Source organism: Cervus elaphus, chromosome 5 (genome assembly GCF_910594005.1).
Source record: "Cervus elaphus chromosome 5, mCerEla1.1, whole genome shotgun sequence".
Lineage (NCBI taxonomy): Eukaryota > Metazoa > Chordata > Mammalia > Artiodactyla > Cervidae > Cervus > Cervus elaphus.
The window spans coordinates 93,473,753-93,489,428 of record NC_057819.1 but is presented as its reverse complement, the minus strand read 5'-3'; the positions used below and the strand labels follow the sequence as shown (position 1 = coordinate 93,489,428).

The 15,676-nt window shown below is 35.5% G+C and overlaps 1 protein-coding gene across 1 annotated transcript in view; it reads right to left on the bottom strand.

Moving 5' to 3' along the window:
* The window catches only part of TAOK1 (TAO kinase 1), a 96,990-nt gene that overhangs the window by 55,118 nt on the left and 26,196 nt on the right, over window positions 1–15,676 (bottom strand). Inside the window, exon 2 of the mRNA XM_043903258.1 lies at window positions 2,619–2,840. Coding sequence (XP_043759193.1) covers window positions 2,619–2,750 — 132 coding nt within the window. The 5' untranslated portion in view covers window positions 2,751–2,840. The remainder of the gene's footprint in view (window positions 1–2,618; window positions 2,841–15,676) is intronic.

Below are 15,676 nucleotides of genomic sequence, written 5' to 3'. Positions count from 1 at the left end.
TGAGGAACCAAACACAAGTTAACACACATGAAAAGGGACAGGCGAGGCCCCACCACAGCAGCCTCATTTTCGAGGGGCTCACAGTAGATGTGGCCCCACCTCTATGAGCTCAACACTGGTGGATTCACACCGCTACTGGCAGCTTTGTAAGCTCAGTGTCTGAGGGGCATTACGGTGGATTACTGCTGCTTCCATAGATGGGGTGGTCCAGTACTGGCAACTGCGGGCTTTGAGGGCAGGCACACAGAGGCAGAGCCTGGGTCTGGACTGACTGTGCAGCCCCCACGGCAGGTCCAGGTGCCTGACTGTGGTAGATCTGCCCTACTGGTTTTGTGAGCACAGAACCTGAGGGATATCCAGGGTGACAGCCTGTACTCCTCAACTGAGGTGGGGCTGAGGGTAGTGCACACAGCAGGTGACAGGCAGCACCACAGAGCCCACTTCCTGGCGGACAGCTTCTGTGGAGGAATACACAGTGGCTGCACTCCCAGCAGAAGCACCCCAGTCCCACCTACCTCATACCACAGCTCAGAAACCAATTTGGGGGCTTCCACTGCAATAACTGGGGAGCAGACCTCATCCCCAACAGGGCTGTTACAAGTACAGAGCAAATAGGAGGCCCTGCTCAACATCCAGTGCACTCACTATCAAGAGGATAAAAGTCCCCACACATGAAGAAAGACGTGGCAGGCATCTGTATTAAAAACAGTCCTGGGACCAAAAATATCAGACTCACAAAGGCTACATAAGGATGTTCTCACATAGTGAAAAGGAAAAAGAAATACTATGTGAGCATTAGCCAAGGAAACCTATCAATAATATAAAAAATAGATTTTTAAAGCAATACTATAAAAGGTAAAGAGTGAAATCTTAATGGTAATGGGACAATTCAACAAGATACAGTATTTTCTAAATTTGTATATTTCTAGTAACAGATTAGAAATGTATAAAGTAAAACAAGATAGAGCTAAAAGTCAAAATAGATATCAGTGGAGATTTTTAAACACCTCTTTCAGTTACTGACACAACACACAGACAAAAACAAACTAGTAAAATCAAAGGACTCAAAAGATCTGAAGACTATAACCTATAAATATCAGCTACTTGACATACACAGGTCATCACACCAACAAAAATTTTCCAGTGTACAACTAAATTTTCCAGTGTACACTCTAGAAGAAAATAATCACAAAACATATACTGACTGATCAAGTAACCCAGATACACAAGGAAATCCTGAAAACTCAATTAAAAAAGAAAACCCAATTTTCAAAAAATGGACGAAATATTTGAACAGATACTTCCAAAGACATGTGAATGGCCATTAAGCCTATGAAAGAGAGCTCAACATCATCAATCATTAGGGAAATACACATTAAAACCTAACTAAAATACCATTATACACCCATCAAAATAACTCCAAATGACCATCAACATCTAATGCTGGCAAGGATACATACACTGAATTTTCATACACTGCAGATGGGAGTGTAAACTTTCTGCTTAGTGAAGAAGTCTGGCAATTGGCCATAAAACTAAATATACACCTTCAACAAATCTTGGGTAATTACTTAGAAGAAATGAAAAATTGGGTCCTTTTGTAGACTTTTGTAAATAAAAAATCTTTAAATTAAAATGTTATTAAAAACAAAGAAGGACATCATGTATTAATAAAGGTTCAATACATCAAGAAGATACAACAATTATCAACTTTCACACACCTATGGACAGATCATTATGTATAGACAGTTCTACAATAACAGTTGGAGACTTCAACTGTTATTTCACTAAGTCATGTCCAACTCTTTTGCTACCCCATGGATTGTAGCCCAACCAGGCTCCTCTGTCCATGGGATTTCTCAGGCAAGCATACTGGAGTGGGTTGCCATTTCCTTCTCTAAAAGATCTTCCCAGCTCAGGGATCAAACCCACATCTCTTGCATTGGCAGGCAGATTCTTTACCACTCAACCACCTGGGAAGCCCTGAAGACTTCAATACTCTAAAGGAGAGGACAATCAGACAGAAAATAATGAAGGAAATAGAGGACTTGACATAATAAACCAACTAGATCTATAGAATGCACATTCTTCTCAAGTGCACATGGGATATTTTCCAGGATAGACTGTGTTGTGCCAAAAATCAAGTCTCAACTGATTTTAAAAGATAGGTATCATCCAAAAAATAACAAAAAACATAGGTATCATCCAAAGTATCTTCTCTGACCTCAACAGGATAAAGTCAGCAATCAATCACAAAAAAGGAAAAAAGGAAAATTCACAAAACTGTAAAAGTTAAACAGCACACTTTTAAACCAATGTACCAAAGAAGTCATAAGGCATGTTAGAAATACTGAGAGTTGAATGAATAAAAAAATACAACACATCAAAACTTATGGAACCAAGTGAAAGAAGTGCTCAGGATGATATACATTCATTCCCATTTTTTAATAATCCAAGAAACTCAATAACTAAAACTACTTTCATATTATATACACACAGCAATACAAGTGACTATAAAACAGACTATGGCCTCTGTCTCTTTATATTATTATTTTTTATTTTTCCATGACTGAATTGTAAGTAAATGCTGGTCACTGACTTTAGCCTTTAACACTTACAAAATACACTGCTCCAAAGCTTCCATGGCCAATTTCTCTGAGATCTGTGAAGAGCTTCTCTGGATCTTCTTTGAAGAAGAGCTCTGCAATTTCAGGGTCCTTCAGGCTGCCCGCACGATTGGTTGATGGCATCCTGCTGGGCAATCAGCTGTCTGATTCTAATTTTATACTGCTATCCCAATCCTTGGTTCATCTGTATGAATGAAGCCACACTGGCATAAGCTATTGTAGAGAAATAAGAGAAGAAAAAAGTCAGGAAAAGCTGCTAAGAATAATTTGTATAAGATCATTTTCTGATAGCATATCTAAAATTACTTCAGGCCTAAAATTTCACTGAGAAGGAAGTGTGACCTGCTAGTGCAGGAGTTCCTAAACCTGGCTCATCATCACAATCACCTGTGGGGCTTAAAAAAATAAAGGATTCCTACTACACATAGGGTAAGCATTACCAGACATACAATTTTAAAAATTAAATAAATGTTTACATTTTAGGTTTATCTAATCCTTTCCTAATTCTGAGGTAGTGAGCCCACTGGCAGAAGACACAGGCTATTAAAAAAGTATGCATGCCAACTTAAGGTGTACCCATAGGAAGTTTCTAACAACAGAAAGATTAGATTCCCATCTATTAATGATTTTCAAACATAAGAAAATACACAAAGAATTTAACTCAGTAAGTTGTCTTTCTTTTCCTTTCATATGCCAGTGTTTAATCAACTCTTAACACAGACATTCCAAAGAAAAATGCAATGGGAGAAAGTAATGAATTTAACAGACAACTAACTGCTTTCTCTATAAACATGACTCACATTAAAATATAGCCTTTATCAAATCTGCTTCATTAGTAAGTAGATATTACAGATAGCAGAATTACCAGGGAATTAGTTGGTTATCATTTCCTCTATCTCAGATTACCTAATTTAAAAAATGGCTGTCATAACTGAGAAGCTTCAGAATCTAGGTTCTGGAATGACACTACCTGAATATTAATCCTGGCAACACTAATTACAAGCTGTGAACTGAGTAGCCTTATTTTCCTAAACTGTAGAATGAAAACAATAGCCTACCTAATATAGTGGTTGTGAAGGTTAAATGAATAAATATAAGCATAGATTAGTACTCAGGCACAGTAAGCACTACATTAAATGTTAGCCACTTAATAAATTCACCAATTAAAAAAAAATCTCCCAAAGCTATTTCATTTGCTTCCTAATTAATGTCATTAGATTCTAGTCAACTCTCCTCCACTTCATAAAGCTTTTAAGCAGGTATCTAAAAAAGTCCAGAAACAAACCCATGTATGTGTACCTAGGAATTTAGCATACAATTAAAGAAGAAACAAATTTTGTCGAAAGAACTAAGAACCCATTTGGAAAAAATTACAGAAATTATATCCCTATCACATACCTTATATAAACACTACTTCTAAATGGCTTAACCAGGCCTCTCAAATCAATGAGTGAAAAAAAGTATTTATAATAAGTGTTGTTGAGAGACACCAATAGCTATTTGGAAAAAAAATAAAACACCTGTTCCTCAAACTAAACATCAGAATTACATACGGGTCAGAAAAGCAAGTATTAAACTTGGGAGGAGGGGCCATGGAAAGACTTCAAACAAAAGGGACAAATAATAAACTTGGGGAAAAAAATGTTTGAAACTTACATTTACAAAGGGTTAGTATCTCTAATATGGAAAGAATTTCAAAAAACAAGACAATAATCTGACAATCTTGCATTCTTAATATATAGTTTCTAAAAACAGCATGCGCACACACACACAGACACACACAAATAAAGCACTATCCCAACAACCCAGCAGAAATATGGGTAGTTCACAGAAGAAAGAAAAAAAACAGAAAGAAAAGAAACAGTCATTAGATATATGCACTTTTATACAGTGGAAGTGGTATTGCAAAAACAGTACAAAACCTATGGAGAAAAATCTACAAAAATCAAATGTATCCTTAACATTTCACACAAAAATCCAACTTTAAGGAACCCATATCAAAAACACATATAAAGTATAAGAAATGATAAATGCACAAAGTGAGGAACTGGGGGAAGTCCCTGCTGGTCCAGTGGTTAGGACTCCACACTTCCACTGCTGGGGGCCTGGGCTGATCCACAGTCGGGGAACTAAGATCCCATAAGCACTGCGCACACTTCCCCCTGCCCCCAAATTAAATAAAAAGATCAAAAAAACAAAGTGGAAAAAAAAAAAAGCGAAGAACTAGAACTCATTACACTGCTGATGGCAATCTAGAAAGGTACAACCATTCTAGAAAACCATTTAACAGATGCTTATCAAATTAAATAAACATTATGTGATGGAACAGTTCCTTAACTAGCTATCACTTATTCAAAAGTTATAAAAACAAAGGCACAAAAAAAGACTTGTACATAGCAGCTTTATTCATAATAGCCCCAAATTGCAAATAATACAAATGTCTATCAACAAATATATATATACAAAAAACTGTGGTATATTCACACAATGAAATTCTTTTCACAGTAATAAAAAGGAATAAACTATCGCTTCTCGGCCTTTTGGCTAAGATCAAGTGTAGGAATAAACTACTGATCCATGCAGCAACCCAGAAGACTATCAAAAGCATTATGCTCCATAACTCCCTGGCAGTCCAGAAGTTAGGAATCCAAGCTTCCACCTCAGGGAGTGGGTTTGATCCCTGGTCAGGGAACTAAGATCCCACATGTGTGGTGGCGGGGTGGAACAGCCGAAAAACAAACCAAAAAAAAAGGCATTATTCTCAAGCAAAAAAAAGCCAGAAATCAAACAGTAAAAACTGTATGATTTCCCTGATAATTTTCAAATAGGCAAAACTACTATATAGTGACAGATTCATGGTTGATTGGGGTCAGCTTTGGGAAGAAGAGAGGAACTGACCACAGAAGGGCTCACAGGAACTGTCTAGGGTTCTATAATGTTCTGTATTTTGACTTCAGTAGAGAATCACTCCTGTCAAATTCGAACAATATTAAAATGGATGCATATGTATATGCATATATATGATGTATATATATACATGCATGCATGTATGCATATATATGTATGTATATATGCATACATATGATGTATATAATACCTCAATTAAAGTAACAACTTTAAAAAATAAAAAGGTTTAAAATCTAAAATATATAAGTATATATAGCAAATTTATGAACAAGGTATAGAAGGATGTGTATTAAAATGCTAACATTTTCTTTGATAAAGAAAGGCTATGAACAGCATTACTTGTTAACCTAGGTATCTATATTATCTGAATTTTTATACCCACCACTTCTAAAAATTAAAAAAATTTACTTTAAATTTGAGAAAAATAAAATAGAATACATATTTTTAAACTAGAAGCATACACACTCTAACTAGAGAGAACATCTAAAAGGTTATTAGCACTTTAACTTACAAAAGACTAATTCATTAAAAAAAATCTGTATATAAAAAATTGAGTTGAACACAAAAACTGAAATATCCAGAGCACACAAAATTAAGGGTTATTATTCCTTAAATATAGTGGCATCATCCAAATCACTGAAGAAATAACTAATCCACCAAAATATAAATGACCAAAGGATATATATAAACATTCCAAAAACAGGTAATATAAATGACTGTGGAGAGGAGTCAAAACTTGAAAGTATGGCCATGAGTCTTCTTATTGCATTTTTCTCCTTTATCCCTTTACCTCCCAGTTTTGACCTAAGAGTGTGATCTAAGTTATGAAACTATGTTTAGGGTGCTGACAAAAAACACTTAAAGAAATTCTCCCCCTGTCCAAAGGACCAGGAAAAGGGAATCCTGTGATCTGGAGACTGGCAGGAGGGAATGCCTTCTTTTTGGTCTTTTTTCTCTCCTCAGCCATAGAATAGCACTGTCCCAGCAAGAGAAAACCCCAATGAGAAAACCAATCTCTCTGGTCAGAAAAACTGGGAAAACAGGGCCTCTGTCATCCAAAAAGTATGAAGGGAATTCCCATTATTTTTTTCCCCTCATCTCTCTCCTTTCCCCACTTCACTTAAGGGCAACCCCAGATATGGGGAGCTGTACAATGCAGAGGTCTAAAAGCTCTGACAGAAACATGTCTTTCTGGAACTGGGAATAAAGCCCTGGAAACTGAAGAGCATGGGGGACATCATGGAGAGTAGAGAGTTGGAAAAGAGATCCCCTAACTCTCTGCACAAACCAGTACAATTATGATTTATGTTTGTGTAAAATAGACTCAAAGAGGTGCAGCAAAGACTGTGCTAAAGAGGACTTAATCAATGATATAAACCACTGCCCAAGTCTCAGATTATCACTGAGAGGTACACTGAAGGGCAAATCCAAAGAGCACAGCAAAGGCTTTGAAATCAGAACTGATATTAGAACTACTTCTCACAGAAAGAGAGACAGAACTTGCCATCTAACTGGTAGCTGTCTGAAACAAACAAATCAACACTCTCCAGGGGATATTAACAGGATCAGAAATGACAATATTCAAAATGTCCAGGAAAAAATCCAAAATTACTTTTCATGTAAAAGCAAATAAACAAATAATATACATAACTGGAAAGTGTAGCAAATTATCAAGTGAAAAGAGTGCCAATAGATGCCTGTTTTGAGATGACTAATGTTGGAATTATCACATAAAGAAATTAAAGCAGCTACTATAATCATAGTAAATAAGATAATGGTTAACACTCTTGAAACAACTGAAAAAAACAAAATTCTTAGCAGAGAAACTATTTTTTAAAAAAAGAACCACATGGAAAATTTGGAACTGAAAAACACAGTATCAGAAATTTTTTTTTTTTTAGAAAAATTTTTAAAAATTCATTGCATGGTCTCAACCAGAGAACAGAAATGATAGAGGAAAGAGTCAGTAAACTTGAAAGGAGAGCAAATGAAATTATCTAAATTGAAATAAGAAAAGAAAAAAAAATGATTGAAAGAAATGAATGGAGCCTTAGTGACTCATAGGACAATATCAAACTAAGTTTTACATCACTGACATTCATATAACGAGAGGAAAAATAAATTGGTAGAGAAAAAAACTGTTTTGGTAATGGCAGAAAACTTCCCAGATTTGACAAGAGATATAAATTTAGAGATTCAAGGAGCTCAGTAAATTCCAAACAGGAAAAATTCAAAGAAAATCAGAGCTGCACACATCATAATCAAAATGCTAAAAAACAAAAGTAAACAAGAATTTGAAAGACCACAGATTTTGGTAAGAAACACTGGAGGTCCCAGAAAGTAGAACAATATCTTTAAAAAGGTGATAAAAAGAGAATCTATTCCCAGTAGATCTGCTCTAAAAGAAATACAAAATATTAAACAAAAGAAATCTGGAGTGGCTACATTAATATCAGACAACAGACTTCAGAACTGGGTAAGCCACAAGGGATAAGGAGGGACATTACATAATGATGGTATTCCATTATCAAATCCTACATTTGTATTCACCTGAATAACAAAAGAACTTCAAATAAAATGAAGCAAAACTGATAGAACTGATAAAGAGAAATAAGACAAGCCTATAATTATACTGAGAGCCTCCAACACTCCTTTCAGAACTTTAAAAGTAGTCTGAAAATATACAGAACACTGTAGAACACCACTATCAATGAACGTGATAGGAGGGGGTGGCAGAGGATGAGATGGTTAGAGAGCATCACTGACTCAATGGGCATGAATCTGAGCAAACTCCAGGAGATAGTGAAGAAGAGGGGAGCCTAGCATGCTGCAGTCTATAGGGTCCCAAAGAGTCGGACACAGTGAACAACCACCACAAAAACTTAGCTACTGACAGGCTACTGTTGAACAGAAGCCTTATTGATAATACAAAGTCAATCAAACATACTTTGTATGTTATATACATTATATACTGTATTCTTACAATAAAGTAAGTTAGAGAAAAAGAAATTTTGTTAAGACAATCATGACGAAGAGAGAATACATTGATAGTACCTACATGTATTTACTGGAAAAAACCTGCATAGAAGTGGACCCATGCTGTTTGACCCATAAGATCAAATCCATGCTGTTTGAGACTCAACTGTAGTCTCTGCAAAGACTACACTTTACACTGTTAAGCTAGAGTTAACATAGAGTCATCCATGTAAAACTGACAAAGGTACATGATTTGATTCTTGGACATCTTCAAAAGCTGTCGTGAAAAACTACAGGAAGAGAAAACAGCAGAGAGGAACTTTCACAGCAACCCTAACCATAAACTCCATAATTTCTGCCGAACATAAATATTAAGTACATAAATACCCAAAGTACAGTACTAATACAGCTTGCTAAGCTACAGATCAGGCTTAAAAGATATGCACGTGTGTAAAAAGTTCTATGAGACTGCAATAATCTTCCTTACAAAAGAAAAAAACAGTCTATTAGATTATATTTTAAAGATATCTACTCTGTTCTTCAGGGAAAATATCATTATTATAACTCACCATATCTCTCCTACTAAAAGAGAATAGTAAAAAACATTAAGAATCCTATAAACAGCAAATGAGATCTAATTTGTTTCTGGTTCCATAAAAACAGACCAGAGAAGCCTATCATTTATTATTAGGCTACTGAGGGCTGAATGTAAAAGATACACAGTTTCTGTGGATGAAACCATTTTATTCAATCCTAAAACACAAATCTTTAAGAAAGCTGATGAAACTAGAATTAAAACCCAATATACTTTAAAATCTCAGGCTCTTAGGATTTTCAGAATTAAGTAACTGCTCCACATTTGCAAAAATAGTCAAATAATTGACAATAACATCAGTCAAGCAATAGAAAGAAGGGGGAAGGGTACTGATAATCACAGCATATTCAGTATTACTTGAGGAATGCTCCTTAGATGAACAGTGATGATGTCATGGTATTCCATCTTTAAAGAACCTTCAGATTTTCACAAAAAGGACATTGTTGGCTTTAAGCAACTGCTTCAATACCATAATGCCCTTTTCCCTACATCTGTTACTCAGAGGGCTCAAGCTCAGAAACGAGCCAACTTAGTCAAATGTTCAATCACTTTAGAGAAAGAAAAACTGTCTCTTTACAGAGAATGGGCAGACACGCATTAAACTGTCTACTATATCTTCCCTCAAAAGAAATACACATGTATACCAGTTACTATACCAAAAACTAGAAATGACAAATACAACTGAGAAATGCCACCAGTGAGATAAATCTGACATTACAGAAACTCCCATCACGCTTAATCGACACAGAACTCATCTGATGTCTGGTACTTCAACCTACTTATAAATATTATATATAATTATAAAATTTTAGGATTGGAAGAAATTGAGAGTATTTGGTTTCAAAAGGTCACATGCCTTTCTCAAAGCCACATGGTGAATTAATGGTGGAAAATAGAGAATCAATCCCCTGAACCACTGTTAAGTATGTCAAATTGAAAAGAAGGGAAAAGGTAAAAAGCAAAAATAATATTGTTAAAGAAGTCACTGGAGGGACTTCCCTGGTGGTCCAGTGGTTAAGAATCCATCTTCCAATGCAGGGGACATGGGTTCAATCCCTGGTCAGGGATCTAAGGTCCCACAAGCTGCACAGAGTCACAAGTACTGAGAACAGAAGCTCTGTAGCCCAGGTGCTACAGCGAGTGAGAAGCCTGCACACACCACAGTGAAAGATACCACATGGCCAAATAAATAAATGAGATGTCACTGGGTCGTTGAGTAGGAGAGCCTACATAGGGCAGTTATGAATATTGTTTAATTCTGAGCACTGATAAAGATATGGAATGTATAAGTAATGTGTAGCCATAACCATGTCTTGTAGTCTTATCCTTTTGTATCTTTCTTAAACCAGCCCACTTTCCTCCATCTCAACAATCACCTGTTTATTCCATCCAGGCTATTTATCTTACCTGGGCTACTTATAATGAACTTCAACAGGGTGCCACTGCATCCGCTTTTGGCCCCCCTCCAATTCATTTGGTCTCCTACAACCAAAATGACCTTTCCAAATGCAAATCTGCTTATGTCATCCCCTCTATTTAAGTGCTCAATGCCTTTACACTTTACTTTGGTTGAAACAAAAATGCTTACCGTGCCTTTCAAGTATGGTCTGACACAACCTACTCTTTACCCTCATCTCCTTCCAACTTCCTGTGCTCTGATGACAGGGGCTTCCCAGTTTATCACTGCTCCTCTTTCTACAGAGTGGTGAACACACAGTGACTAAAAACACAGGTCCTGAAATCATATTATCTAAGTCCCCAAACTGGATCTGCCAACATACTTACGGTAGGCAGTTAACTTGTTGGACAAGTAACTTAATCTCTCTGACCTCAGTTTTCCCACCTCTAAAATTGTTGTTGTTGTAGTCGCTAAGTTGTGTCCAACTCTTGTGAGTCCAAGGACTATAGCCCGCCAGGCTCCTCTGTCCATAGGATTTCCCAGGCAAGAATACTGGAGTGGGTTGCCATTTTCTTCCCCAAGGGACCTTTCCAACCCAGGAATCGAACCCATGTCTCCTGTGTTGGCAGACTGACTCTTAACCACCGAGCCACCACGGAAGCCTCTAAGTCATGGGGGCTTTGTGAGGGTTAAATGAAATATGCAGATAAAACATAGTGCTCAAAATTATTAAGTCAAACTCCTCTGCTTTTTGATTTCTGGTTGTCATCTCCACAGGGCAACTTTTCCCAATCCAGTTCTTCCAGGCACAATTAATTGACTTTCTGTGTGAAACTTCCATAAAATTTGCTTATACTCAACTAACACATCTCATTGTACCGAATTATTTAAGCATCTATCTCACCTACCACTGAGTTCCTTAAAGGCAGAGGCTACCTTACTTATCTTTGAATCTTATACACCTAAAAATCTCTCCCATAAAGAGTAGGCATTCAGTGGGAGGGGGGATCGGGATGGGGAATATGTGTAAATCTATTGCTGATTCATGTCAATGTATGACAAAACCCACTGAAAAAATAAATAAATTAATTAATTAATTTAAAAAAAAAAAAGAGTAGGCATTCAAGAAGTGTCAGAGTAAAAAAAAAAAGTATCAGAGTGAATATAGATATTACACAGGTAAACAATGAAAAATATGGTTTTAACAAGCAGAAATTGAGACACTATATACAAAATTTTGCTGCACATTCATCTTTTGTCAAAGTGTAATCCTTAGCCACCTGCATGAGAATTGTGTAGCATGTTAAGAGTCACTGGATTAGAATAACAAAAGCTAACCCAATTATTAAAAGTAAATTTAAATAAGAAAATTAATCAAAATACTACTGCAAGGTCCCTAAAAATAATGAAGTTATTTAACTATTATAGAATCAAAGTTAATTATTTATAAGCCAAGACTGTTGGTAGGTTCAACAATTTCTGAACAGGAGAATCTGTGGGATAAAATACAATTGTCTTGAAATTATTCCCAATATGATATTTTCCCTAACACAGACATAGCTTGGAAGGAAAAAGGGACAACAACTTAAAATATATAAACAATTTAACCTATACCAAACCATGCCCAAACATGAGAAGAACTAACAAGCAGCTGTATGAAGTACTTTGGATTATTTGAGAGAAGATATATCTGCTCTCAATTATTTCCATTATAAATTCCACTACATGAAGATTCACTTTCAAGTTACATTTCTAAGCTTTATGCCCTCCCTAGTATTGCCCCTCAAAAAAGGCAGTTTAACAATACTCATATTTTATAACTCTCCTTTTAATTATTACACAACTGAATAGACACAAACCCTGCTTTTCTGTCATTTTTGTTCAAAAGGAAGAAAAAGTTCTTATGTTTCCCAAATCTCAATAAATTTATAGTTTTCCTTTAATAGCAAAGCAAAATTACAAGATATAAATGGATTTTTTTTTTTTTTTTTTTACTGTCAAAAGATCTGGTATATGGATTAGATCTTAGAATCTCTTTCAAAAATAAAAGCAGGGCACACTGTGTGACAGATATAAACAGACTCAGAACACCAGCGCTATAAATGGTAGTTCAGATAGATATCCTTTAAGTCAAAATTTATGCATGAGGGTCTGACAGGTTAAGTGGTTTGCAGAAGTGGAATTTAAAATCTCAATTTACTAAATGCAAGGTAGTATCCTGAATTGGATCCTGGAACAGAAAAAAAAAGTACATCAGTGGAAAATCAGGTAAATCTGAATAGAATCTGTAATTTAATTAATAGTCTTATATCAATGTTAACTTTGTCATTTCAACAAATAAACCATGGTTATTTTAAATTTAACATTAGAGGAAGCTGACTGAAAGGTATGTGAGAACTCTCTGTATTATCTTTGTACTTTTCTATAAGTCTAAAATTATAAAAGGCCTATTTTAAAAAGTCTAACCCTGAAGCTAATTTCTAATCCAGAATGTTTCCCTTCTGTTTCCATAAAAATCTCAAAACATGAAGGAATTAAGTTTTAATACTAAGTGTACAGAGTATACAATACCAAGTAACAAAGCACAGCACTTCCCTAAAGCTTCTCCTAACCAAAAAAAAATATTTTTTTAAATCCTGTTTTTCTGTTTAATAATGAAGAGAATTAAAATTCACTGAATTCTTCTTATATTACAGCATTTTTCTTAGTTTATTGACTTGTCACAACTGTCCTGAAATAATTATCAACCTAAATTATACTTGAAGTTCAGAAAAGTAAAGTAATTTAATTTGCTCATTATATCACATAGCTTAGTAACAGAGCCAGGTTTCCACTATATGTCATCAACTTTAACTTCTGTTAACTTTAGTTATCTATATATTTACACGAGTAAGAAGCATTTGTCACTAAATTTTAGATTCTACCTCCAGAGTATTTCACATCAAAACCATTACTAGCCAAACACACAGCCCCTACCTTTTATTAAGATCTCTGTTACCTCTTGTCTGTTCTTCAGAAAAAAGCCTCCCAAATGAGCATTCCAATCTCTAGTCTTTCCTCCTTAATTCATTATGATGTACGTTTTAGTAGTTGTTTGCTGGCCTCCCAACATCTATCCCCACTTTTCAGTAATGGCACTGATTTCTTTTTGGGAAATTACCTCTCCTCTGCTTAGGCAGGACTATCTATAAAGATGCCAAATTCTCACCTCACAGATGAATGGACATCAACCAAGATAAACCAATAAACTATTTCCAGGGATTCTGAATTTTGAGAAAAATGACCAAAGTTATCGGGAAAAAATGGATGACATGCTTTCATTTCAGTGACATCCTGATTAGACTATCAATTCACTCCTGATATTAAGACCCAGGAACTGCCCGAGACAAGCTCTCCAGTCTTCCTTTTGAGTTTATGAGTAATTTAATACTTTTATAATACATTTCTTTTCTCCTTAAGCAGTCTATTTTCAAACTAAGACCTTAATAGATAGGGCACCCCCTGACTCATTTAAGCACCTCTACAGCACCACTCAATCCTCCTACTCAAAAAGTTTAAATGGCCCACAACTTCTCACCATTACAATCTTCACCAGACAGACCTTTCCAGGTTCTCCATATGAGTCCAATCTAAGTTTTTAAACTTGTTTCTCACCAATGGCATTACATATATTTATTAGTGCTATTCTCTCCACTTGCAATGCTATCTATCAAATACCTTGTCTGCCTAAAAATCTTATCTACCCTTCTAAATCTATTTCAATTGCTCCCCTGTATGTAAATTGTTATTGATTCCACTAACTCACTAGGATATTGTAGCAAAAACTCATGCAACTCTATATCTGTTTTATAACATCTGCATTCACTTATTTCCATATGAGTTACATAATTCCACTGCCCCCACTAACTTCTCCATAAGGCAGAAGACGGAGTAGATAAATGTCAAGTATGTGCTGTCAAAATTCAATCAATAAGGATGCCATAACATTGGCCATACTACTATGATAAAATTTAAACCAATCCTAATGCAAGCTCTTCAAGCACAAAGAAAATGATACTGAACAGAAACTCAAATCTACACAAAGAAATGGAGAGCCAAAGAAATGGCAAATATATGGTATAAATACAAAAGACTTTTTAAAACAATTTTAAATTATCCTTTAAAATACAAAAGGCTGTTTACATGAAAACAACAATGTAACCTGAGTTTTTAACACACAAGAAAAATGTATAAAAACAATAGCACACAAGATTAGAGGGAAAAATATAAGAATGCCATTGTAAGGCTCTTACATTATATGTGAAGTGTTATAGTATCTGAAAGTGAAATGCGTTAAGAGGCCTATTGTAATCTTAGTATAACCACTTTAAAAAAATATATGGCTTGTTAAGACAATAGTGGAGATAAAATTAAATAAATAAATATACTTAATCCAAACAAAGGGGGGGGGGGAATGACAAAAGAACCATAAGATGAGACAAACAGAAAGCAGACAGCAAGAAGGAACACTGAAACCCAACCATATTGTTATTTTCATTAAATGTAAATGGTCTAAGAACACTCCAAATAAAAAGCAGAGACAGAATGAATTACAAAGCAAAGCCCTTTTCAAAAAGGCAATTAAAAAAAAGCTCTCAACAGGAAACTCACTTTAAATACAAAGAGGAAAATATCTTAAAATAGAAGGATATAAAGATATACCATGCAAACACTGTTAATACCAGGGTAGCTTTAGGTACACACCCAAAAGAAATGAAAGCAGAGGCTCAAAGAATACACACACCAAGGTTTGAAACAGCATTATTCACAACAGCCAAAATGTGGAAATAAAATTAAAAAAAAAGTGCAAAGTGTTAGTCACTCAGTTGTGTCCAACTCTTTGTGACCCCATGGACTTTAGCTCCTCTGTCCATGGAATTCTCCAGGCAAGAATACTGGAGTGAGTAGCCATTTCCTTCTTCAGGGGATCTTCCTGACCCAGGGATCAAACCCAGGTCTCCTGCACTGCAGGCAGATTCTACACCATCTGAGCCACCAACAACAAACCAAATGTCTATCAACAAATGAATGGATAAACATATACATACAATGAAATATCATTCAGCCTTTTTTTAAAAAGGAAGGAAATTCTGAGACACGCTATACCACGAATCAGTCATGAAAACAAATGAA